We start from the raw sequence: 26856 nt of genomic DNA, 5'->3' as shown, positions 1-26856 counted from the left end.
TTCCATGAAGGCAAAGTTTGAGGATACCTCTGTCGGTTTCCCGCTCCTCACCTGTCCGCCTGCACGCGCGAGCCCCTCTCCGTTTAACTGATCTGATTTTTCACCATTAGAACAATTGACGCGCAATTTATAAAGAGACCTGACTGTTGTTCTGGTATTTTGAGTGGGGTTTGGCAGCGGTATTGGAGGAATTTGACGTGCGCAACGTTGAGGGATATGTCTTAAATGATGGTTGCGTTGCTGACAGCCGGAGTAAGGTCCGTCACTTGAGTGTTTTCATCAGCTACTGTCGACTTTGGAGGAAACCCATCTAAATGGGAGGCTACCAGGAGGACTGAGTCGGATTCGGCAGCCGAGAACAATGTGGATAAAACGGAGTGTTGCGCGCAGGTAAGACACGAACATTTTAATTTCATGTCATAGTTATTACAGTGGAATTTGCAACCGAGAAACGTAGGTGTTATATGATAAATTCACATTTGACAAAGCTGTTCGACAACAGTCTGTCTTAGTTATTTCATCTACGCCACTGCAAGTTATGAGTCTGCTGGAATCGATGTGTGGATTATATGTATCGATAGGTCTGTGAACAAAAAGTGCAAACGTAGCTTTTCTGTACCACCGTTTTAAAATATACCGACTCTTTAGTGTTGACACTGAAGAGAGTTAATACCGCGGAGGCTGTATGTGGATATGTTTAGTGTTGTTTGAAGCATAGAATATGATTAAAAATTTCACATCCTGCACGCTGGGGGTCGCCAACAGTACGGCGCAAGCAACACACATACACTCACAGAAGCACGCGCGCGCTCAAAACACACGTGTACAGACGCGCGCGCGCACGCACAGCCTCAAGGTTAGGTCTGCCGGCTCCCTCTTTCACTAGTGAGAAACAAACACATGCACGCGTTTCTCATACCAAAACGCGGAATTCACAAGGTAAATTAAGTCTGTGAAAAGATACATGACACCTTCTGGCTCTGGGAGTCTGATACATATATGAATATATAATATGGATGTAGTGGTATGTGGTGCACTGAGTATAGTGCTGATCCCAGGTATAGAGGAGAGGATGCCTTGTAGATGGAGCTTTACCTCATCCATCACAACATCCACTCATGCTTTGCTTCCTTTGTCCTTCTGTTTTTATGACAATTAAAAATGATCTAGGCATAGAAAAAACGAATAAAAGGATACGTTCTTTGTTTATATGATGAGTAAGATTACATCCTTACTTAAGCAGTATGAAGACCAGTTTACAGACTTTTGACTCAGTTAGAGAGTCTGCAAACAAAAGCTAAAATTGAACTCATCAATTTGCCGTAAAAGAGATTTAGAGGTGATGACACGCTGTCAAATGAGACCAAACCTGCCAGCGGTGGCATTCCTTTTGCCCACCTGCTGGATCTCGTTCCCCCACCAGTGGCTCTAATTCTTGCCCATTTTCAGCCGTTCATTTATAATGCATGACACACACTGTAGCTACATCTTTGAGCTGACCTGGCAGGCTAATGGCAATGCACGCCGTAGACAGAACGGTTGCATAAGATGATGAAATGAAATGCATTCATGTTCCCATATCTCGAGATTGATCGGTGAGAGGCACAGAGAAACCAATTTCCATCCTTAGAAATGTCCCTGCTGCTTGCTGACATGATGTGGAATGTCAAAATGGGATGCAAGGGTGAGCAGGAACTGCTGTTATGGACTTCTCGTTTGTAATAAGTCACCATGTTCCAGATTGCTGTTTGCCATCGCAGGCTAAAATACTGTATTTGCTTGTGATTGTCCTTTATTATGGTGGCAGGGTTTGGTTTCCAAGACATTTAGTGTGTGGGATAAAGCATTGCTGGTTGTGTTTATCATTATTAGTTGAAAAAAACCCAAGAAGAAACGAGCAGTGAGCATAATGTAGAGACAGCTTCTGTACCTGTTGGAACAAAGAACAGACCACCTACAGAAACTTGATGTGTGGGTGTAAATGCAACAGCACTGAGTTTAGCAGCCTAGAGAGGAGGATGGATGGATGGATGGATGGATTCCTCAGTAGATTAAAGCCGTGGATTTTGAAGACGGCCGCTGTAGTTACTCTTTATGTAATCTGGGCAAGACGTCTGATTAAGACACCCTGTGGACTTGGGCTGGGGGGTAATTCAGTATAATCGCTTATAGATTTTTATTCAGTCGTTTTTAGTTTCTGTTATTTTAATTGAGTGTAGTTTTCTCTGAAGTGATGCTAAACAGTGGAACACTTGGATATTAATGTGTTTCTTTTATGAGTGATTTGTCATACATTTAGCGCAGTGTGATATAAAAAGATATGGCAATATATTCCATAGACTATTTGAGCTTTAACATACCTCACTGCAGAGAAAGGGCAGGTGCTGCAATACAGTTTTAATAATCTTTTTTTGTTGTTTTTGAATGTCAAAAGATAGTAAAACATGCCCATCATAACCCGCACACAATTTGAAGTTGATGTCTTCAAATTGTTTCTTTTGTCTAACCAATTGTCCAAAGATATTCAGTTTGCAATTAAATAAAAACAAGTCAAGTGCAAAATTTGTGAAGCTGGGATCAATGAGTGTATAAATTACTTAAATCAATGGTCAATGTAGTGGTTGATTCATTTTCTATGAATGTAGTATGTATTTCATAAGTATGGTTAGAGCACTTGAAATATGTTGGCGGAACACAGTTGCTTGTTGAAAGCCTTTTGAAGCATCAACATTTAATTAAAAATCAAATTTCACAAGTAAGATTGAAGAGGTGCTTTATCCAAATCAAAACACGCAACACCGAAACTTTGGCAATAGCAAGAGATTGGTTCATTGGATGAATAGTGTGTAATTCCCTCTATAGCATGAACTACCAAAGCATATAATTATTACTCAGGAGGATGCACATGGAAAGAAAAAAAGTGCCAGTAGGAAGACGCACTACACCAACGCGTCCTGAGCGCTTGCATGCTGCGTTGCCTCTTAAATTTGACACTTTCCAGTCAACGTTTCTCAAGTTTCATACATGTAGTATCTCAAAGAAGATAAATGTAGTTCCTGTAATGGTAGTTCCAGGATTATAACTAACCCGAACCAGAGAGTGTCTCACTTGAGGGCTAACCAGCAGGGATTCATCTCTCCCAGGCTCGGCATCTCCGGGCTCAATCTTTCATAAACGTCACACAGTCTTAGGTTCCCCACGGTGAGCTCTCATAACGCGGAGTCACTGGAGATGCAATCAGGCCTCGGCACACTGAAGCTGCAAAATATAACTGCCGGAGACACCAGTTGCCTTTCAGGAGGGCTTCACTTGTCAGTTTCCACTTTCCTACGACGACCAAATATGTTAAATCCAGGTGACCCTCCATGTGTCTGGCCTTTTCTTTCCTGGATACATTCCTGTAGTTAATGGAGATGGGGTAGCTGTGATATGTCAAGTGATGGAACATAAGGAAGAAAAAGAGAGGCAGTGGCTTGAATTAATCTGGAGCTCGCAAATTATGTGCAAATTTATGTGCGTTGATATTCCTGGTGATCATGTGTTTAGTATTCTGTGTCTGGTACCCGCTAGAAGAAGACAACTGCTTTGTATCTGAGTAATAGTCTAATTCTCATTGATATCACTGGCTTAATGAAACAAGGCTCCTAATATATGGTATTAATATACTCCACACTGAGGTGAGAAACAATTGCCCTTGCACAACATCATCAGTCTAAAGCAGCAGCGTCAGGCAAATGACCAGCCACCGTCCTCACCAGCTATTCCAAGACCTGCGGGGCTAAGTGTGGCATTACTGTGGACGGGTCCATCAGATATTCAGATATTCCTGTGATTTAGGTGCCATCTTAATAGCCTCAATGAGGGTTATTAACTGGGCCTCTCTGGAGCGTGATTAACCTAATTTGCAGGGAAATAGGCTGTGTTGCCTCTCTGAGATCCTATCCTCTGGAGATGTGTGTGTGTGTGTGTGTGTGTGTGTGTGTGTGAGAGTGTGTGTGTCTTGTGTGTGCGTGTCGTAAACACCCTGTGCTCAGCAGTCTGTTAAATCCAGAAGGACCAGAACAGGTTGTCCCAGTGAAATAGTGTAAGAGACAAAACAGACATGGCTGCTGTTTGGAAATATAACCAAGAGAGAAAGACAAGGGAGAAACTTGCTGTTGCTCAGTACGGCCATTGAGACACAGAATGAGTTAGAGACAGGCAGAAGCGGACCACAACGGCCACATGGCTGCATAAAGGATGCTTATCGTGACAGGACTGGAGCTCAGCTCATATAGCTTTTGGAAAAATCACAATATATTTTATTGAATATGAAATAGCAATGATTATAAGTATACTTTTCATTTTGGACATGAAAATACTGTGAAACAGGATTCAGACCATCGTGGGACAGTAAACCTTTCCAAAACATATAAAACTAATTGTTGTTCAGCGGTGGGCTAACAGCTTCTTAAGGCAGGTTTCTGAGCAGGTTTAACTGGGTGACAGCTTAAGGAACCCTAACCTAATGATGATCATTTGAGAGTGGCAAATCAGTGTTAAATATGGGTTATTTTAAGATGGATCTATGAGCTACTTGGGCCAACAATGACACTGCTGTCTTCCGAAGCTAAAAGCCCCTCATTCAGTGCCCACCAAAGTGCCAGCATCCCTCAGCCTGATTGGGTTTAATGACCAGCTTGTCCAGTTTGGGCTACGCGAGAAAGTGTGTGTTTCTATTGCACTGAAGCACATCCATCCAGCGAGTGAAGGAACTAACGGTACGGAGCTCATACTTGATTCATGTAGCGAGCCTTCTGCCGGATCAATACTGCCTCTACAAAGGATCACATTTATCCGTCATGGCCCTTCCCACTTACTTGCCTTCTCCAGGCACAGGTGGGCGCCTCTCAGCGGGCCACTTTCCACGAAAAATACTTCATAAATGAACAAAAGAAAGCTCCCCCCTAAGAATTGGGCCAAAATAAAAAAAACGTTGACAGTGAGAGGCTGAGCTGATTGGGGCATTGTCCTGCTTGTCTGATCCTTTTCCCCCTTCTTCTATTTCATCCTATTCCCATGCTCTTTACAGCCTTGCTTATCTTTCTAAGCATGTGGGTCATGTACACTGCAGTGAGGGTAATTAATTGGATGATGCAACACCCTGGCTGTTGCATCTTGGACCCCCTCAAACCACACACATCTGGAATCGCATACTAAAATACTATTCATAATAAGTATGACGTCAAATTGAATATCTAGTGCAATCCAACTGCATAGTTTGTGAATTTTGTGAAAGCAAGAAATACCGCTTACTGGTTATAATCAACTGCCCCACAGCGTCTCTTTTGAGCCAGGCTCAAAGCTGGTAATATGTGTCATTTTATTATGTTTTAATATATTTTCAGGTGAAAAAGTAACCGTTTAGATCCCCAATGTGTGGTCAGTTTATCCAAATGACGCCTGTTTAAATATTTGCTGAGACATTTTCAGAGACGGGACGGACTATGCTTACTGTGAATAGTCTGCTGGTAATGGCAGACTTAATCATTCATTTAGCAGGCAGCATGTAGGAGGCAGTATGTGATTTTGAACACAGCCATACACTCTCCACCCTTTCTATTTTTGTTACGTTTTCCACTCTACTATGTTCCGAACTCAGCGATGCAACAATGTTTCTTACACTTCAACCATAGTAGCAGCTGCCACAATTTAGCCTTACAGGCATGGATGGGGTCTGTGTGTGTGTGTGTGTGTGTTGTACAGTACCAAAACATATGGAAGATTTCATAGAATATTTGCCTCCCAGGGGCCTGCTGCACAGAAGCAATCCATAAATCTCTGGAACTCTTTGGAGAGCCAACTGTGGTATTTATCTTCCTAATACAGGATATCAGCTGAGGAGAGCTCAACTCCTACACCTCAGAGCCTGTGTTTTTCAAAGCTAAACAACCGCCATGCAGCTGATCTTTGAAAACACACAACCAACGCATGGAGATAATTCCAAATAGGGTATTGTTATTTAACAGATGTGATGAGGTGAAACGCATTGTAGAAGTCCAGTGGAAGACAGGACACTGGCACTCTCCAAAATATCATGTCAAAACAGAAGTTTTACTATCGACAAATATGATTCTCAGCTTCCCCTCCACCAATGTTTTTGACCTCTAAAGAAGTCACTTGTTTCCTGGATAATAGGTCATGTCTAAATTAAGGACTTATGGATAACTATTACTAAATATTAAATGTTTGATTCTGTTTTCTCAGAGTCAAAATAAGAGTTTAAACGGGTTGTTGTAAAGGGGATACAGTTTATATGAGTCAGTTTTAAGGCAGAGTACGTGAGAGCAGCGTTTGTGAACACTCAAAACTTATGTCACTCGGCAGAAGTTAGCCGGAGCAGGATCCAGGAAGATTAATCCCTCATAATCAACAAAATAGAAAGTGGCAACAATTGGGGGAATAAGTAATGTGATTCCTGTGTATCCTGGCTATAGAGTGAGCCTCCACAGAGCCATTTGTGTGTGTGTGTGTGTGTGTGTGAGTGAGTGAGTGAGTGAGTGAGTGAGTGAGTGAGTGAGTGAGTGAGTGAGTGAGTGAGTGAGTGAGTGAGTGAGTGAGTGAGTGAGTGAGTGTGTGTGTGTGTGTGTGTGTGTATGTGTGTGTGTGTGTGGGTGTGTGTGTGTGTGGGTGTGTGTACATGCTTGGCTGTATTTGCCCTGTCGCGTAGTCTCAAAGCTTGAGCACACAGCCCGTCTCAGCTCCAGTAAAGGCACTGCATATTCAACAGGCTGCAAATAGAGACTCAGAGGTATCACAGCTCCAATGGAGACAGGATCAACCCCCTCGGCTGTACTGCATGAAACGCAAATACTTCCAGAACTACGGCGCAAATACAGCCCTCAACTAGGGCAAAATGCTCATTTGCTAGACTATCTGGTGCATGCATGCAAGTGGGAAAAGATCAGAAAATGTGTAGCACTTTAATGTCAGGTCATTAAGTAAAATATCACCATAGTACATTATAATTACAAGATAATGATAATGATCATAATTATATCAGAAAATGTCATGAGCATTATTTTTTCCAGGGGTGACACCGTTGGAAGTATTTGGTATTTATTCTTGCAGACCCTGCTCATATTGCAATTAAATGCCTTATGAGCTCTGGAGCCCTTACAAGATGATGTATGAGCTCAGTAAATAGACGTTAAGTCACAGAATAACACCCTTAACTGTGTTGTACCTGGTATGTAGCATAATTAGATGTATTATCACGTACATTCTCCTGCCACTTGTCAACAATAAACACATAATTGTTCCATAACCATAAGGCATAGTAAATGTATTATTTGCTGTAATCATTAAACAATACGGCTTGTTGATATTCATAAATTTTTCAGCAGAAATAGGAAAAAGTGTAGTCAAAGTCTGATATACTGTATCTTCATTTGTATTGTAAAAACATTGATTGTAGCGACCTAGTAATTATGAGTGTGATGGGATTTTGATAACCGTACAACACATTTTCATTCTGTGACATCTGGTTGTGATAATGTGCATATAAAAGCATAAGGTTTATCAGCCGTTAGCTTTCAGACATCAGAGCCTAAACCTCCAGGATCTGCCACCCCCCCCCCCCCCCCCCCCCCCCATGAGCTTCTCCGTTGGAGCCTCGTCCCTGAAAAGTGCTTCGCACAATGGGAGTCGTGAGAGTAGGAAAAAAAGCGCTGAGCAAAGGCGGGGGAAAAAATGAGCAGAACTGGATTAAAATAACAATAGAGCATTTTGCTAATGGTCCATTTTGAGCTGCTGCCACAGAATGATACTGTCTGTGAGAATGATGGTGGATAAGAAAGGTGCTGATGTCTGTAGAGAAGACCTAATGCGCTGCACGTCGTACTGTGAGAATGCTTTTGGAAAGCAGAAGCATTCTCACTCTCATTCTTGCTCTCAAACACGTCAACTTATTAACACACAGTAAAGCCTGCAGACAATTGTGATGAATTAGGCTTAGTGCTTTCCTTTGGTGAAGAATTTACCTCCGAGTCCCGACAATATGTGAAGCACTAGTTCAACAATGTGCTAAAGGTTGCCTTCAGTGTCACAACAGATCCCATTGTGTCCAGGACCGTGGCCCAGGTGCCAGTTAAAATGAGTTTTAAATGGAACAATGGAGGAAGTCATGTAGCCTCATAATTCATAACTATCCAATAAGCAGCACCATTCATCAAGGCTGCAGAGAGCTCCTTTCAGCATTTTGTATACCTTCTGACATTTTCAATTTGCCTTATCATTAACAGTTTATTGAGTTTATTGCACTGGAATGGCAGCCCTGCCATATTCTTTCCATTAATAACACAGTTCTCTGAGAAGTTCAACCTTCATAATGGCTATATGTTTTCCTCAATGACAGTTGGGTGTTTCTTTCAAACTGTTTGCGTGATTACATTCCCTTGTCTGGGTTTTATTTCCTCGTGCAAGTGGAGGTGATTCGGTCAATTTAGGCGTGACCTCTCAAGAGACACTTGGATTACAATGTACTGCAGCTGTGGTAGATTTACTTGTACTTGTAAAGCACTTTTCTAGTCTCAAAGCTCTAACACTACATGTCATCATTCACACCCATTCATTCACTATGACAGGGGCTACCATGCAAGGTGCACCTGCTCATCAGGACTAGTGCATCATTCACCCATTAAGTGTCTTGCCCAAGAACACATCGACATGGACTAGCGGAGCCGGGGAATCGAACCGCCAATCCTCTTATTGAAGGACCACTGAGCCACGGTCGCCCCTGCTCTAGCTCTGATCTTCCTGTCCGGTTTCAGCGATCAATGCATTACAGAGTGGACGGCTAGTGAGGTGAGATCAGGATAACTTTCTATGACACCGTGGCGTCAGTAAATACCTCGGTCCACTATGAATAACATTACTTGTAGAGTTGTATCATAGATATGTATTTGATTCATGCTCTTTCTTTTGTTTGAGACAATTATGAGCAATGTCCTCTTAACCTTAGATTTCATGAATGATAATATGAGAGCCTAATACTTCTCCATTGAATTTATTCATGATGTATTTCAACTGACTAACCCTTTAGTGCTGTTCACCTTATTGCAAATAAAAAGAGGCTTTTTTAACGCATTATTTTTTTGTAGTGTGTGGTGGGTTTGACCTATGAAAGGTCAAACGATCAACAAAGTTAACAGGATTTATCGTCTGGGAACCTGGAATGTCTCCCCCAAATCTCACGACAATCCATCCAAAAGTTGTCCAGACCCTGAGCCCGATCCAACCAACAGACGCTAGTGCGGCCTGAAAGCTTTGCTTGGTGAAATATCGGAGGTACAAATGTTTGTTACAGAGACTGCAGGTCTTGGCAGAGTCAGTTCCCCAGGTAAACGGATAAGAGGATGACAGGTTGTGAAACTTGCAAATAGCCGGTATATTGTTTTTATGCTATAAATATTCCATCCAGACCTCCAAGTTTTATTCTCTAAATAATGTAGAGCTTTTTATGCCACCACCCATGATTTCATTTGTTGGTTGTCCCCAGTGTGTGTAGAGAACAATGCAAAAGGAGCGAGGAACACCTGAGAGACAGGTGTATTAAGAGGAGCAGCATGGTCAGGCAGTGTGTGTGTGTGTGTGTGTGTCAGAGAGAGTAAGTGTGTTTCTGGAGCTTGTATAATTTAAGCTTCCACATATTCCCTCGCTCCCCTCGAGAGTTTTGCTCTTTGCAAGCACCGCGCAATATAAGAGCCCCGCTTTTGCTCTATACTCTAAATGTCCCAAACGTCCCCAGCCCCATCGTCTGCTTTACCCCCCCCACACCCACACACACCCCCACACACACCCCCACCCACACCCCCACCCCCACCCACACCCACACCCACACCCACACCCACACACACACACACACACACACACACACACACACACACACACACACACACTGAAGATAAAGCAGCGGTAAAATTAAAACCGCAATACTGAATATGAATGAAATCAGTTTGTGACAAGGAAGGAAGAGATTATATAGTCATGTGCATTAATGGGCCTCCAGTGGCTTTACAAATGATACACTGTAATACATACTTACAGTATAAACAGTACACATGAAAACAATTACACTTATTGTTTAGATTTTGTGTTGCAGTATTTTGCCCCTCCTGACAGGTTGCATTCTAAGTGTATGTATAGTTTGAGTCATCTTTATGATGAGATCATTGTTAAGTTTTGGTACTGGTGTTTAACTCCAGTGATCTCACTCACTGTCTTTAGGATGTGCTAAAGTTTGTAGCAGTACTTGACATTCTGACTCATAAAAAGAACACGATGATCAATGTTATTTTGTTTGTTTCTTGGCTTTAGAAGCTGCGCCGTCAGTACAAGTAAGGTTGTTGACAATGTCAATCCTGAGATATATAAAGGCTGAAATTCTTACACCTCGTACATCATCAATCTCAGTCAGTGGCACTACAGACGTATTACTCTTAAAGTCAGTCACTCCTGAGACAGTTTGTTATCTACTGGCAGCTCTAAACGAAGGCAAGCTTCATGGTTGCCTAGTAAACATGGCATGTGCATGGCTACAACATTGTTCTACGTTGTTTACAGGTTACCAGTAGGCATCCTCCTGCCTCCCGAACTGTTGGTTGTAGCCTAAGGGTGTTCCCGACAAAGATTTTAGATTGTGGAATCTGGTTTGTCAAGTCGACTGATTGTCGAATCGTTTTTTATGAGCTTGTTGATTCCCCTCTGAAAGTATCTATATAAAAACAGTAAAAAACGAGTTCCGTTAGCTGTTAGCCAAACACACCGTCCAAAAGCAATAATCGTGTTCAAACTACTTCCGCACTGTGTCCATGGGCGCAGGGTAGCGGATGGGGGTTGTTGATGCACTCAGCAGTGTTATTCCTAGCCGCCTTTACTGGCCGGGGGCTGGTAAACAGTGGTCAATGAGGTCAATGGCAGTACAAACCAGGCAATAAAAGGTGTTTTGAGAAAGTGTGAGTCACCGCAATCACGAGAAGTCCTTGAGCATGCAGCTACTGCATTACTGGCCTCCCAAAATATTGTCCCGTTTGCTGCAACAAGGCTTCAAGCCGCAAACAGTTATTATAGCTCCACAAACAGCTGTTTCTATGTGCCTACCCCAGGTGATTTTAGAGAATGATGGGGCTACTTTCCTATTTGAGTGCGCTGGTAAATACATTTATTCTTTGTTTCGGAAACCGAAACCCTACGTTGTCGTTATTTGTGAATGATGAATCATCGTTTGCTTCACAACCACACTCTCCTGTCACTGGGGCGATTTGATGCGATGGCAGTGAGCCTGAATAGTTGACTATTCAGGCTCACTGCCATCGTAACCACTTTATGTTGAGGTGGATGTATAGTAGATATGCAGTGTAGCTTGTTTCACAGGAAGTAGACACGTGGTATGAGCCGGCCAATAGCTGTGTGTATTTCGCGCAATCTATTTAGCAAGGGCACCGTTGCTGCATCTTGTGCTTAGTGCCACCCGAGACAATTGTGTTTGGTTTAAAGAAATACAAACAAGCCAAAGCATTTTTACCGTATGCCTGAGTGGTAATATATGGAGCCAGACCTTTCTTTAGCGCTGACACTGCCTGGTGGACACAGGTCTGTAACATGATACCATTCGTACAACTCGGTTCTGTCTCATTCAGAGCATGTCTGCAACTTGTTCACTCCTTTGCTCTTCAGCGAGGGCTTACATTTCTGTACTTGTGCGTGCCTGTGATCTCACTTTAAACCTATGTAAAATATCACCACTGGCCTTAATATTTTGATTAGGGATGCAAATTATGATATTTTTTATTCCTGACCGATAGCCAACCCTCTATAACCGTTCACTAACCGTTAACCATACACATCAGTGCCTTGCATGCAGAGGTGCTGCGGTTGAAGAGTTGGCAGCCACGATGTTGCTTGCATTGTTGTGGTGAATTGTGCCACTTTCCCAGTAATCTGTGTTACCGCCTTGCATACTCTGTCAGGGTTTCTACCAGTGTATGGCAAGTCCGGTGTAACATAAGTGAGTGTGAGAGAGAGAGAGAGAGAGAGAGAGAGCGAGAGCGTTTGTGTGACGTTGAGTGTGAAGTTATCAGTATAGCTGTGAACGTAGCAGTGCATTGTGTGTGCAGCTTATTTGCCGGTAAATAAATGGTACAACTCATCGAGCCCCAAGCCAAGCTCCTATGTCTTACTTGCTACTGGCTGATTAAAGTGAAGGGGGTTAGCCCAGAAGATTGCAACAACTCTGGCTCAGGCTCACTTAAAGTTCCTTTTAACTGTTTAACTGATAGCATTAATCCATCAAAATTAATTTAGTCGGTTAACGGTTAAACAGTTAATTGTTGACATCCCTAATTATGATGGTGTATGTTAGTACCTTTTGCTTGCGTTGCTTCTCTTTTACAAAGAGAGACGTAGTTAAGTTAAATTGTTAAGTGCTTCCCTACTTGAGGCTGTCTCAGCAATACAGTACATCACTGCTGACCTCCTCTTGAAAACAGTGATTATTCTGGGTCAGACTCTCTTAAAGCTACATGCTGGAATTAATGGAACTGGGAAGGGCAGAGAAGCTCTGTTAAACATGTCCTCTTTTTCTCAATACGCTGCAGCAAAAAAACAACAACTGTCCCCTCACTAATCCCAGAGGGGTCAGAGTCGTTTCTATAAGATGTGAATTTATGTTTTCTATAAGACAGCAAGGCAATTACCAGCATATTAGAGAGCAATAAGTGAGATTGATGCAATCATTTACTCTGCGTCAGCACTGGTCATGTTTTTTTAGAGGTCAGTTTAGTCCTTGGGGAGATTAAGTGGCATTTTCAGCTCCCCAAGGCCTCATGCACTTGTGATTTTACGGTGACGCTGATATGGCTTGAACCCTCCTCTATTGTCGAAAGCTGTTATCGTAGTGTGACAGTGCATGATGTCATTTATGTACTGTACATTCATCAGTCTCAGCTCACCAGGCAGCGATCTGTGGAGCAGAAGATGGATGTTTTCCCTGGACAGCAGAGAGGTGCACTTACCGTAGACGTGGAGTGCTCACATGTGGTTTTCTGGGCTCAGCAATAATATCATGTCAGGTTGTAAAAGCTCTCTGAGCTGCTGATGCACCATAACACCATCCCATTACCAGAGCCATATGTAGAGTACAATTTCCTAGTGACAAACACGAGTCTAAATACAGGGCTTTAAATGTAGTCAATGTTTAAAACCTTTGGTGGAATTATATGATGATGATGAGATAACTTCATAATAAATGTTGTACAACTTTAATGTTTCCAATCTAATTTGAACTAAAAACTATTATTACATAAGAGTATATATTCAATTTGTCTAGTCAGAGAAGGTAGTTATTTAAAAACACATCTTTTTGTTGTTTATTCAGTATTTCTTTTTGCAGCCCTTAAACACCATTATAGCTACTGTGTATGTTTTTTATGCCTTTTTCGTATGCATTCACATTAATTTGTTTACCTCTGAAAAGCTCACAAAGGTTTCAACTTCTAAAAGCAAGTGCTGCAGTAGATAATCATTTATGTTAGAGTGTCGGTAGTAAACCGCAAAAAAAAGCAGTAAAAAACATTTGATAAATTGGTTGATAACAAATAAAAAGACTAAATAAAAGATGGCAATGAAAAGGCCTTTCAAGATACTTACTTCTGTTGGACAATATAGTTGCACATTATTAAAAACATCGTTGCCCGAATATTATTGAGTAATGAACTTTTGTGACAGTAGAAATTGAAAGAGGACAAAAGATATTAAAATATCCTAAATAAATATAATAAAATCACACAAATCAGAACAATAAATAAAACAGACTCTCTGGCTCAGTTAACAAAAATGTGCAATGTCCAAGCCTGATGATGGTCACAAAGATCACGTCGGCTAAAATGTTGGTGAAAATCTACAAGTTCTCTCTCTCTCTCTCTCTCTCTCTCTCTCTCTCTCTCTCTCTCTCTCTCTCTCTCTCTCTCTCTCTCTCTCTCTCTCTCTCTCTCTCTCTCTCGAGGGGCCATTGTTGTAATTTGATGAAGCAGTCAAATGCAGCTTGCCTTGCCAGTGGGGTCCGATCTGCCCTCCTGTGTGTGCTGCCCTCACAGTGAGTCATCTGAAAGGAGAAGTGTCCTCGTTCTATGGCCTGGATGTTATCAGTTTTTACCCCCCAGAGGAGCAAGAATGCCAAACAGCTCCTTCCCCGTTCGCTCTTTTATTTCTCCATCTCTGTCACTCTCTTAAGGTAATGCAAATGCATCTCTATTTTAAGAGTCTCCTCCCCAGTGTGAACGGGCTGTGCTCGGGGCTGGCAGAATCGGGGAAGCTGGAATGAATGGAAACACATTGTATGAGCTCTTAGCAGCATCCCTCTGTCTTAAGTGTGTTCTCAATCCATAATCCTTTGACATTGTTCAATGTAGCAACTCGGCTACTGGATCTACTAAATAGCACCCCTCAAAATGTGCGACTTTAAAGGCAGACATAACCCACCCACACATCCCCTGGAGGCTTTTGAGGAAAGCCGTGACATCGTCATGTGTTTCAGACAACTTGGCTATAAATAACGTCTAATACAATGATCCACACAGGCACTGAATGCCAGAATGAATGTTTCCAAGCGGAAACATATCTGATTATGCAGACACTCTCAAAGACAAGATCAACATCATATTCCTTCAGATTTCCCCCCATAGCGCATATACAGTGTATGGTGTTAACGTGCAAAGCTGCTTGGTAAATATGAAATATTAATTCACTGACTGATACTAACCAGATGTTAAGTTGTAACATTATGATAATAACTATAACGGTTAGGATAACATGCACAAGATCATGACTAAGAAGTGTGTTTTATCTGAGGACACGTTACTGTTTTCTGATTTTCATTAAATATATTACAACTGTATAGTAAGAAAGCAGGAATTGTATTTGAATTGGTATATTTAAAGTAAAAAGGAACTTACCCTCAGTTACCCTCACTAAACTTGAATAAGAGTACTACCAATGGAAACATAGCCTTTGTATAGACTCTGGAGATGCTGCCTGGCTCATCTTCACGGTGCTGGAACCAGCAGCAGAATCAGTTTGGTTCAGCCCAGAGGCCTCAGCATCTGAACGTGCTTCTGATACAGATACAGTTATAACAGTTCAACAGAAAAGCACCAATCAAGTTCCTTTAGTGTTGACACATGACCAGGGGGCAACTTACCAACGTATGTGTCCTAGCATCTTTATAAAGTATATGTGACAGCTGCAACTAAATACTACAGTGAAAACACAGAGTTCAGTGGTAGTAGATATATATATTTGGTTACGAGATATACCGAATTAGGATTGGGCGGCGTCTACCAGATTAGTGTTGGCCGATGTCTATTGGATAAGTGGGCATTATAATAGATGGCATTAAAGAGTCCGTAAAAGTAGAGTTGATTGAATCTGAAGAAAAATAGAGAAAACTCTTCCTTGAAAAACCAACTGGATCATCAGAAAATAGAGTTGGATGGGGCTCATTGGGCTGGGAAGCATATGTCATCTTCACAAAAGTCCCGACCCATTGTGGGAAGATTCAGGACTCTTTACCAATGAGGACTTCCCTCAAGCAAATAGACAAAAAGGAAAGAACAACTCCCTGCAGTGAAGAGGGAGAGAGGGAGGGAGAGAGAGAGAGGGGGAGAGAGAGAGAGACTGTTGATCCGTGAAGCGTACGGATCCCCCCTCACGGCTCGGCCTGCATGTGAGACGCGGATTAATTACACAGTTTACCGTTAACCACCACAGTGTGAAATAAAGGTTTACTGACGATCGTTATCTGCCAATATACAGTAAAGTATGCGATGAGGACATCTGCATTCATGTATTGATCCATACATCCATACATTCCTCCGTGCGTGCTACTTTGACAGAGAAAGCTAATGCAGACACAGTTTCGACCTCTCTCTGCTGCAGTTCTTCTTTTGTATACTCTGGCTCACATAAAAGAGTCCGAGTCAACGGATCCATCCTCATCCATAACATCCTCATGGAATGACATTTTTTGCTGTTGGAAAACAAAGCTAGTTTATATAAACCTATGATTAATCTAAAGAGTGTATGTCATAGCAACCCCTTCCCTGAAGTGAAGAATCAGTATTTCTACAACTTAAAACATAAAACTGTGTTTATTACATCACTGGGGTAAGATAATCAAATGAAAGGATAAAACAGCTGTCTGTAACGTTAGTTTAGTTTCCGTACTCATACATGGCCATTAAAGTGAACAGCATATATAAAACCAGCGAATAACATCGTTAGATGACACACGGTGTTACCATAACAACAGCAGTGCCGAAATGACTTTAAACGTGGGGAAGATGAAGAAACGTATAGTAAATCAATTTTAAGTGACTACTTCTAAAAAATGGCCCCCGTGTTGAAAATCCTGAAATATCCTGCTTGGGTGGGGACAAAAGGCCCCCGCCCTATTTCTCTGACACTACAGCCCGCACTGACTGCATTTACGTACATCGACTACATTTACGATCCGCACTGCATCGCATGAAATGTGCATGAAATTCTCCCTTTGATATTTATTGCATATCTTTTATTACAAGGATTCCAAAAGTTGTGCTGGAGTTCACACAACACCGAAAACATTTAAACGTCAAAAAGAACAAATCACGTCAGTGAAAACGAAGTTTGTTGTTGAGATGCAGTCCTCCTGTGCAGCTCACAAAGTCTCATTTTAACCTCTTGCTGTTTCTGTTTGGACCCACCAGAGAAAACCACCCACTGTAGTTTGAAACTCCATGAACTGTAGCTGATGAACCTCGTCCCCAGTGGATCTCTGTTTTTTTTTTTCTTTCTTCCAAGTGCCATTTTTAGAAGTGTGTGGGAGAGACATGGATACCATAGTTCAGCGTGTAAATGCTCTATCAATTGCCAGTGCTACCCTAAAAAAAAAACAGTAGCACCTTTCCCAGCGGAGAGGAAACAACCCCACTGAGAGGTTTGAAACCACCGATTCAGTGGGGTTTTTCCTGCTTGGAAGACAGTGTTTGCCATCTCACCCGGCTTGTCATCAGAGGTGGAGTCACCTTCAACGTGGCACCTTTTCAATGGCTGTGTTGGCTAGAAAATGATGCGTACTCAGTCGAGGACCGTGCTGATAGAACTGCCATTGATGGCAGCGTGGGGGTGCAGAGCGAGCGGATTCAAGAAGGCATGCCCTTTTCACCTCCCTCAGGTGAGAGGCCCATCTGCTGAGGCCTCACTTCCACAAAACTCCCCACAAGTTCTAATTAAGACCTACTTTGCACAAGTGATCACAGTGCGATGGTGACACAGGAAGTGGGCCAGAGATACAGTGCAGAACACAATAATTAGGTGCAGAGATAATAGTTTTGTTTTACTGGGTCTAACATGACGCTAATCCTTCATTAGCCCCTTGTACTCTCGTGACAATAATTTATACACACTATAAGGAAAGAAGCTGGCTCTAAATTTAGACATTTTTAATAGCCCTATGTGCAGTGCTTCTTTAATGTATTCTCTGCTGTTTTTCCACTCTTTGCTAACCTTGACTTCTTATGATTACTAAAACATCGAGGCTCTGTGAAGGACTTTTTGAAAAGGCTTCAGAAGAGCTTTTAAAGTTGGCCTCATTTACAGAGACAATATCCTGCCCTTTGTTTCTTTGCTTATCTCGGCCCCGCTGGCACGGGGTTTGCAGAAACGCTGCGCATAATAGCCTACACAGCACTCAACCACTTTGATCTTTTCTGGGGGAAGAGCACAATCATCAATCGCTGGGCCTTGCTGGCCTTTTTCAATATGCTTGACATGTTGCAAGCCTCAAGTATGTGATGAGTTTCCTGCTCTTGGGGATCAAATGGTGATGGTGACCGGATAAAATAGGTCACGTACTGTCCGATCAGGTGTAGATACTGCTGATTCTCCAAATTAATATCATGCTCAGGTAGCAGTACCGGGAAGAGGGGACAGCAGCTGTCTGCATTTCCAACAAGAAAACACATCTGCTAACGTTGGGTCAACATTAATTTAATTACCTCCGCAGAGTTCTTCTGTTTGTTTGTACACGCATTACAGTACGTTTCATTTTCATTATTAACATTGTAAGATCGGGCATTTGTGCTACATTCACACCCTTTCAATTCGAAACAACAGCTCAAAAACAGCTACCATGTTGTTGAAGCGGTAAAATACAGCACATTTTATTTGTAGCGTCCGTGTTGTTTCCACATTACAGATTAAAGCTAATTAACACACCAGAGTCACAAGAACGACTTCCCAACTCTGGAAAAAGAGACCATCCGAGGAGCACCTGAATGCACTATCGCCTGCGCTCTCCGTGTTGCGAGTGTCTTTCCAGTTTTCTTATAAACTTCTTCTAAATCATTCCAGTGGCGGTGTGTTTGTGTCCAGCACAGGATCTGCAGCTTAATCTGTGCTTGCTGCCTTTCCATAAACTGTGCAGTTGGCCCACTGGTGCCAAACGTCAACTTCTGCTGCAGCTGACTGTCTGATATCGAGGGCTGTGTTTTTTTTGGCAGGCAGTCGTTTCTTGCAGAAATCCCCAAAGTAAAATGACAAAATAAGTTATGATGTTTCATGGTGTTCAGTTTTATTCTATCAACACGGACAGCAGGTCAAACAGATGTGACTTCTCTACTCTGCTGGTGAAACGGTGTGCGTGCGCATTTTTACTTCCTTAACACACAGTTCTTGTAAACAAAACAGTTTAATGATTTTGAAAGTTTTTTTCAACATTTACAAATGATTCTGTGGCAGTTCCACCATTTAACCCTCATTTTACCAACACATGTAACATACAAGGACGACCTAGTGAATAAACAGAGCTACTGTAAGAATAAACTACTGTAAGAAACAACCATTAACAAGATGTTAACTTCTTCTTTAAAACATTGGTTGCATAATTAATGTCATCTGAAGATAAAATAAGATTATAATCGTTTCATCTGTTTCACCCGTTCATTTTTAAATATTAAATCTGCTTAAACGTCGGCTGGGGGTGGGTTGTACTCGTAGTACCAGCAAGAACTTCAATCTACTTTCACCCCTGATGTCCCAACCAAAATACATGAAGCGTATTAATATCAAAAGTAGCTTAGCAGCTTCTATGGAGCAATACTCAGTGAACTGAACACCAGCCCAAAATAGGTCAAAACATTGACCGGGTTACAATCTATACGACCACTTTGCCTGATTCCACAGTCTGTATAGTAAACATGTATGACTCACATGCACACACAAAGGTTAGCCAACTGTGCATCATATCACTGCTGACATACATACACATGATACGAGTCAGGCGTCAGAGTTACTGCAGGGATGATGCAGTTGTACTCGTACAAAGTGAAACACAGGACTTTGAGTAACATGATAAATGGGCCGTAATTTGTAACTCCTGACCTGATTTTACACCCTGAACCATTTCATGCTCTCCTTGGCGTTTCCAGTGTTGGTGATGTAGAGTATCTGTGTTGCATCTGACAAATGTAACATTCACGTGACTTCACTTTGCACAGAGCCTACTGCTCCGTATGGACGGCCTGTTTGCCGCCTACTGAGATGCATTAAAATCAGCTTCAAACATCCGCACATGAGACCGTTGCGCTGATGCTACACATGAAGCAGAGGGAGGGAAATGTAATTACTTCATCTGGAGCACATTAGTCATTGTGCTGCCGATAAAACGAGAACCCTCAAAAGTGCTCCGGCCGAATTCACGGATCACGAGAGAGTGAGAAACATAACAGGCCGGTCAGAAAACAGCGCAATCCACAGTAGGGCACTTCACAACAATGTGACATGTGGGACGCAGACAACATCCTCTTATGCTAAGCAACCTGTACCTTCAAGGCATAGCTCTCTGTGTGAATGGCCCTTTTCATTAACCGCTCTCACCCTTTGCTCAAGCATTTGATTCAGGATTATACTCTGAATGTTTCTCACAGACTTCAAAGGCTATTCTTTCATTCATTTTGGTCTTTTGATGGCATTATGTTGGTTGTATGAAGTGTCCAGTTACGAGGGCAGGTAAATTGTATTAAGTGCCATGTGCAACGGATTACTCAGTCTCGTGTTTTTCCCTGTTTGCGCAGCAGTGCAGCGTGGGTTTTGAAGAGGAAACTGACAGGGAAACAGAAAAAAATATCCTCTTTGGTTACAGCATTAGCGAGACTGACGCCGTGCGCTTAAACTCTGCTGGCAACGGCTTCGGTCCTACTTTGCATGTTTTTGAACAGCATTTTGGCCATTAGCATGTTGTAAACGTAGTTGCAGAATGTTATTTATTGATGAATAACTCTAGAATGCAATTAAGCTGTAGAAATCAGCTTGAGTCTTATGATATTTGGAATAAAAATTAAAAGGGGAAACCCTAATTATGCGCGGCAGACCGCGGTTCGCAAGCATGAAGATCATGTGTTTAATTTGGAGTGCCTGTCAGGGCCTAATCCTAACGCCCTTGACTGGCATTTGTAGGAAGCTGCAGAATAAGTTGGAAGTAGATTTACCGAATATAGTACAGCTTAAATTGGCACAGAGGAGAGAGAGTGGAGCCTGGCGAACCCTCCTCGAGGGAATTTTCGTATTTGGCCTGAGAAGCATAATCCAAATATATTGCTCCGAAATATCACATCTCACATACACTGTTACATCACTTGCTTTCTGTTGAAACTCCACATTGCTTCAGGTTGATGAAGGACACCCGAGGTTGGGATCACTCACACACACACACACACACACACACACACACACACACACACACACACACACACACACACACACACACACACACACACACACACACACACAGTGTTCTTCTCAGTTCTGGCTATAATTGTGTATACATGCGTTGCTGAACATATGGCAGGCATCTTGATCCGCGGATCAATAGGTACAAGAAACAATGAGAGATAACAGCAAACGTGGCTTATACAAAAAATATTATGTTTGTGTGTCGGCTCCAGGAGTGTGTATGTGTGAGACTATTTTTTTTGTATGCCTGGTGCGTCTGTGAGCAGAAGCCCAGGCTGCCTCTTTCATCTGCTGTCTGTCATGTCCTGGTTAAAATCATCATTCCAGCAAGTCTTTTGCTGACCTTCAAACCCGACTCCTCCAGGCCAACAGACAGGCTAATTAACGGTCCTCTCCATAACTTCACAGAGTAATTTCACCCCCCGTATGTCTGTCTGTAGAATGGACTCAGCATATTGAGATCCAGGACTTGAAAGCAGCCAGTTGGGTCAAAGAATACGGCCCGAATAACGCATATGAAGTAGCTTACAATCAACTTCAACTTCCCCCAGTCTTCCAATAGTCATGTGCAAAGGGACGTGTCCTCCTCCTCTAGCAACACACCCAGTTGTTAAATTTTTCAGCTAAATGCAGTTCTTCACTGAAAACCCATCTGCCTGTGTGCCCCGCAGGACAATCACTACGCTTTGTGATAATAGAAATGTGATGCGCTGGACAGCACGAGCTCACAATCAGAAGATGTCACAATTTCCACTTAAGGGATTTCCTGCCATCTTGTTGAGGCTTAACTATATACTGAAGTTCGTAATGACGGCATGATGGAGCATGTGCTCATTAAATAGGACACCAGACACACATTCCGACCAGAAAGCAATCTGGTATGTTCACACTGTGAATGCTGCACTTTGTCAGCCATCTGTGCAGTACACTTCTGAATTATACTTTCATTATGTGGGATGTCAAAGAATATTAGAAAGTTGCTTTTACATGATGAAACTTTATGTCTTAGGAATTATTATTTCCAGTCCAATTTATCTGCAGCACGAGCTGTTCTTTCTGTTTATACTTGTACTCCATGTCAACATTGAACATGTAAGCACCAATACAGTACTTTACTGGTGTACTGTGCTGGTCAATGTGTTACCATGTTACTGAGTGTACCATAATGAATGCTGCCTGATACTGGCTTATTTTAAACTTATTTAAGAAACGCTAGCAATCATTTCATTATTGTTACTTACAGATATGTATGACAATTCTGAAAAAAGACTGACATTGTTAAAAAGAATATAGTAAGGGTTCAGCCTCTTATTTTGTAATATTGATCATAGACTATATAAAAAGTGGACGTAGTCAACCTGACATCACTCACTGGTTTGTGGACTACGATTTTGAAGCCATCTTGGTTTATTTGGAACCAGAAGTGACAGCAGAGGGCGGAGCTAAGTACAACCAAACGCTGAATGAGACATAATCAGGCGTCAAAAATGAACCAACCAAACTTTCTTGGACTGAAAACACACTGTGAAAGGGTTAAAGTTGTAAGATGAAAACACGTACAACTCCCAGACCGGACGACGGGGTAGCGACCTGTCAATCACAAGGTAGCACCCCCCCCCCCCCTTAAAACATACCGTGCTATTTTACTCTGAAGCGGACCGTACATTGAGTTAGTTAGTTTAGCTCAGCAATAGGCTAACAGATTAGAGCTGTTGACTCTACTTTGTGCTCCAGTCTAATACAATCTGTTAATTAGCTACCTAATACTTAAATTACACAATTAGTGAAGTCATTACATAATGCATTGTTTGTTGTTTGCATAGATAATTGAATGCGTTGATATGTTAGAGCACTCGGAATTGCAACCTGCAGCGTGTTGGCGAACATGCTTCCTCAATGGGACCTGAGTGTGTGACATCCTCCTTCTACAATAGGCAGTTATTAGGACATGTCATACTGTAGCACGGTAAACACAGGTGTAATTCATTAAATCAATTATGGTCCCATTCTATTTAGTGTGTCACAGTGAGCCAGCATGCACAGCACCAGGGCCAACCTAATGTTATTAACACCTGTGTTTACCCTGCAATGTCAAATACATTGTATTTATGGTTGGGTGTCAATGCTTCAACAGTAGGCACATTGTGTGAGATGAACAATGACAGGGAAAATACATTAATACATGAAATGACAAATAATTCATTGCAATTAGACTTTTAGAATGAAGTTAACTGATGTGAGTATACGTTCGTAAATATATACATCACTCAAAGACACAATGTTGACTCAGAATTAGTACCTGAAACATTTGAATGACGATTACACCATCTGGTTTACTAAGAGTTGTATTAACTGTGTAATTTAGGCGTGATGTTAATTAATCACCTTGATCTGTGTTTATGCTCATTAATTAACAAATAATTCAACACAAAGCAAGTAATCAACAATGCAGGGACACAATACAGCTGCCATAAAAATAATTAGGATATTAAGGAACAGAAATTATTCAGATTAGGTTAACAGACTAATGGGAAAGCTCATACACCACGTACACTCAAATATATATATATATATGCGCTGGCCAGTAATTGTAGTTTTTAACATCTTTGGACAGATTATTCATGTTTTAATGGAAGGCTCCTCACGACAGTGGGTCTTGATTGATTGCGGTACTAACGAGGATGTCGGTGCAGCTGTAAAAACTCCCATGATTAATATTTGATATCACTGCTTAACTTACTGTTGGGGCAAGACAAGAACCATTTTCAATTTTTTAGCATCAAAGCTCCTCTCACTTTTTCAAAATGTTGTGTTGGGAATGAGTTTAAATCATTGCAACGTTGCGCCTATAAAAGAATCTGGACCCAGCTTGATTTTATCGTCAGTGCTCTGCGGCTTTCATTCAGCTGTTGGCGTTTTATTCGTGGTTAATGTCTATTTCACACTGCATAGCTTTTTTCACTCGCCACCTGCCGAGGTCTGAAGCAAATCGGCATTGGACCAAAGTTGAGTTGCACCTAAGGTGTGGGATGTTTGCTTGAATAAACATAACACAGAGGCTGTGTTCAACATTGCATACAAATGTAATGCATTGTTCACAGTCAATCAGTACCTACTGCGTACGGCCTCCTAAACGAACAATTAGTGAGATTGTATCAGCACACTATTCACACTGTAGCGTGCTAAAGCGATGGCCGAGGCGGTCTCATGGCACTCAGCCAGCGGCTCCGTCACATCTCCAGAAACGTTGCAGCAAATAACGGGCATTATGTGGATGACCTGACCACGGTTCATTTATTCCCTGAAAACAGTAATACAAGTTAATAATAACCAATAATAACAGGGCCAGTCTCAATGCACCCTCCAACTTCACAGGATTCACCTCAATTCTGTATTATTATGGATTTTCTCTCTGATCAGTTAACTCTTGTTGCCATGGCTGCTCTGAAGTCTTCCTCATTGTTGTGCATTTTCACTTCCACCCTATTTTCCATCGTTTTTGTGTCTAAATGACTAGAGAGGACAACAGTGCTCAGTGTGCTGACTTTATGTGAAATGTTCCACTGCTGTGCAACATGAATAAAATGTTTCAGCACGTTTCATCAAAATGTCTGTCTTCTGTTTTCATGACAGTCAGAGCATGTGAATGCAGCTCTACTGTTCATCAATATAATGCTGTAACTCCGAGGCGATGATGGTTACCCAGCGATGTCTAGTAGTCTCCAGTGAGAGCAGCAGCTGGTGCTCGTTGTAACGCCGTCGCTTTTGTAGTCCTCTCCTTTTCATACAACTCGTGTATTCTTCTTGTGATGGTGCATCATTCGTTGCGATCCTAAAGGTGCGTTCACACACAAACGCGGCGCCAACGCACCTTGAGAACGTTCCTCAGACCGACATCTTCCACAATACTAATCAGCTGCAGTTTGGCATTGGTCCAGTATTGAGGAATAAAGCTAACAGCAACTGTGAAATGAGCAGCGTTAATGTAACATTCCGTACACTAAAAGTGTTTGTTTTTGCCACACAGATTGTTGTGTTAAGAGTCTGACAACATTATGGAAGAGACCCCACAGAGGAATAAAACGTGTTTCTTGCCTTTCGCTTGATCCAGTGTGTTTGTTATTGTGTCCAAGTCCCGCTCAAGGAGAAGTCATGTTGTTGCTACAGGCGGCCAACTCCTCCACATTGTCGAAATCATCTTAATATTCAGCCATGACATTGAAAACATTTTAGATACCTCTAAGCTACGCTTTCTATACTCCTACACGACAAACTCAGGTTTCCACCGCTGTCTTCCGGCAACTATTCACCTCGCGAGGTCTCAGAACGAGACTCCCCTTGAGCAAGACTCTCTCCATAATTTCAGACACTAATAACAACAGCAATGGGAGCCTGTCCTGGCAAAAGCAAACACTGAAGTGGACGAAAGTGACGAAGCCAGCCTGCTCCAATAGGATTAAAAATACCGAAGTTACCCTTTAACAAACACGGCCATTTATTAAGCATTTTACAGCTCTTCTCTTCATCCTGCTCCAGGTCACATTATGTATGATGAGTGACACCGCTTCCCTGATCGGATCTTGCATTAATGTGGCACAGAGAGTTAAACTTGAGTCTTCTCCAGTGTGTTGATTGGTGAGGTGCCAGGATCTCAGTCTGAGGTCACAGCCAAAACACTCACACGACAAGTTATGACCCATATTTCTAACTGTCCTTAATACACTGACCTTGTCTCTGCTCTTTAATGACCACATCAGTCACCATTTATGGCTCAATCAAAATGCCATTCTGAATTATTTATCACTTAGGGGTTTGCTGGTCCTGCAAAAGTCAAATAAAAAGTGGGCTGAATAATAAAAACATGGTTCAGAATCACTCCTTGTGTGTATAGAAATGTTGACCCAACATCACATGAATTGTCTTAAGTCCTTTTGTTTTTTTATTAATATGCACAATTATGCCTGCATTTAAATGTAGCAGCATGTCAATGACGGATGAGAGCATGAATCATGAATTTGACTTGTCTTAAATGTCAACGGTATTTTGTAACTACTCACTAAACCAGTGGTCCCCAAACTACGGCCCGCGGGCCGGATGCGGCCCGCCTCCACATTTGGTCCGGCCCCCTGAACAATACCAGAGACGCATTATGATTTTTTTTCAGTCTGCACAATTAATCGAATTTTAATCAGCCAACCACCAGGGGGCGAACGAGATGAGAGCTGTCATGCGCGCACCCTGTGGAAGTAGAAGAGTAGAAGAAGTAGAAGAAGAGAGAGAGAGACGGGAGCTTGAAGGACGAGTACTTGTGCTTAATTTATTTACACGCCGGCATGTCATGTGTGTCACTACATGGTCGCGCGTTTTCAATTCCCCTGCTCTCTTTATCGCGCACGGCGGTGTTCCGCCCCGATCCGCGCGCACGATGCAACAGTAGCTCACCTGCGAGTAGCACGCGAGTAGCACCCCCCCCCCCCCCCCATGATCGGGCCCCAGGTCAAACGATATGTTCAGTGATGTGGCCCTCACAGGAAAAAGTTTAGGGACCCCTGCACTAAACCGTAAAACTCTGACATAAAAATATTGTGCGCAGAAAAAACATTAGGGCTCTCTTTTTTTGAAAATAATCAAGAAGTTTGAATAAATTCAAACTTTTATGTAATTTGTTTAAATAAATGTAAATGCGACACACAAATATGTTGTTACTGAAGAGACAAACCAGCATTACTCTCAGGCGGTTGCATTTTTACAAACTCTACATACAGCCTCTGTTCTTGTTCACACATCAAATCCAAATCATTTTTTACCATTTTGTGCAAACAAAGAGAACAAGAGCAGGCTTAGTTTACTGACAGGGTATCAGGGCATGCAAGTGGTCGGACAGATTGAATTTCTTTCTTTATTTTAAATCTATAGCGGAGCAGTTATAATACATCACATCACTCTGTGTGAAATTCCACAGAGTTTACTGGGATCTCTACTGACTGTCTCTCATTTGCCGAACATTCACATTCAAACACGATGACGTAGGTCAGCGTGTGAGAAGAATCC

General features: G+C 42.1%; 1 protein-coding gene across 1 annotated transcript in view; it reads left to right on the top strand.

The window, feature by feature from the left end:
- Window positions 1-361: 361 nt before the first annotated feature.
- Window positions 362-26856, top strand: part of ajap1 (adherens junctions associated protein 1) — a gene marked incomplete at both ends in the record, with an annotated part of 44422 nt that continues 17927 nt past the window's right edge. The window contains one exon of the mRNA XM_079174646.1: window positions 362-390. Within this exon, the coding sequence (XP_079030772.1) occupies window positions 362-390 (29 nt within the window). The remainder of the gene's footprint in view (window positions 391-26856) is intronic.

Source organism: Pholis gunnellus (assembly GCF_910591455.1).
Source record: "Pholis gunnellus genome assembly, chromosome: 2".
Classification (NCBI taxonomy): Eukaryota; Metazoa; Chordata; class Actinopteri; order Perciformes; family Pholidae; genus Pholis; species Pholis gunnellus.
Note: the sequence above shows the minus strand (reverse complement) of the source record. Positions and strands in the feature narration are given on the sequence as shown.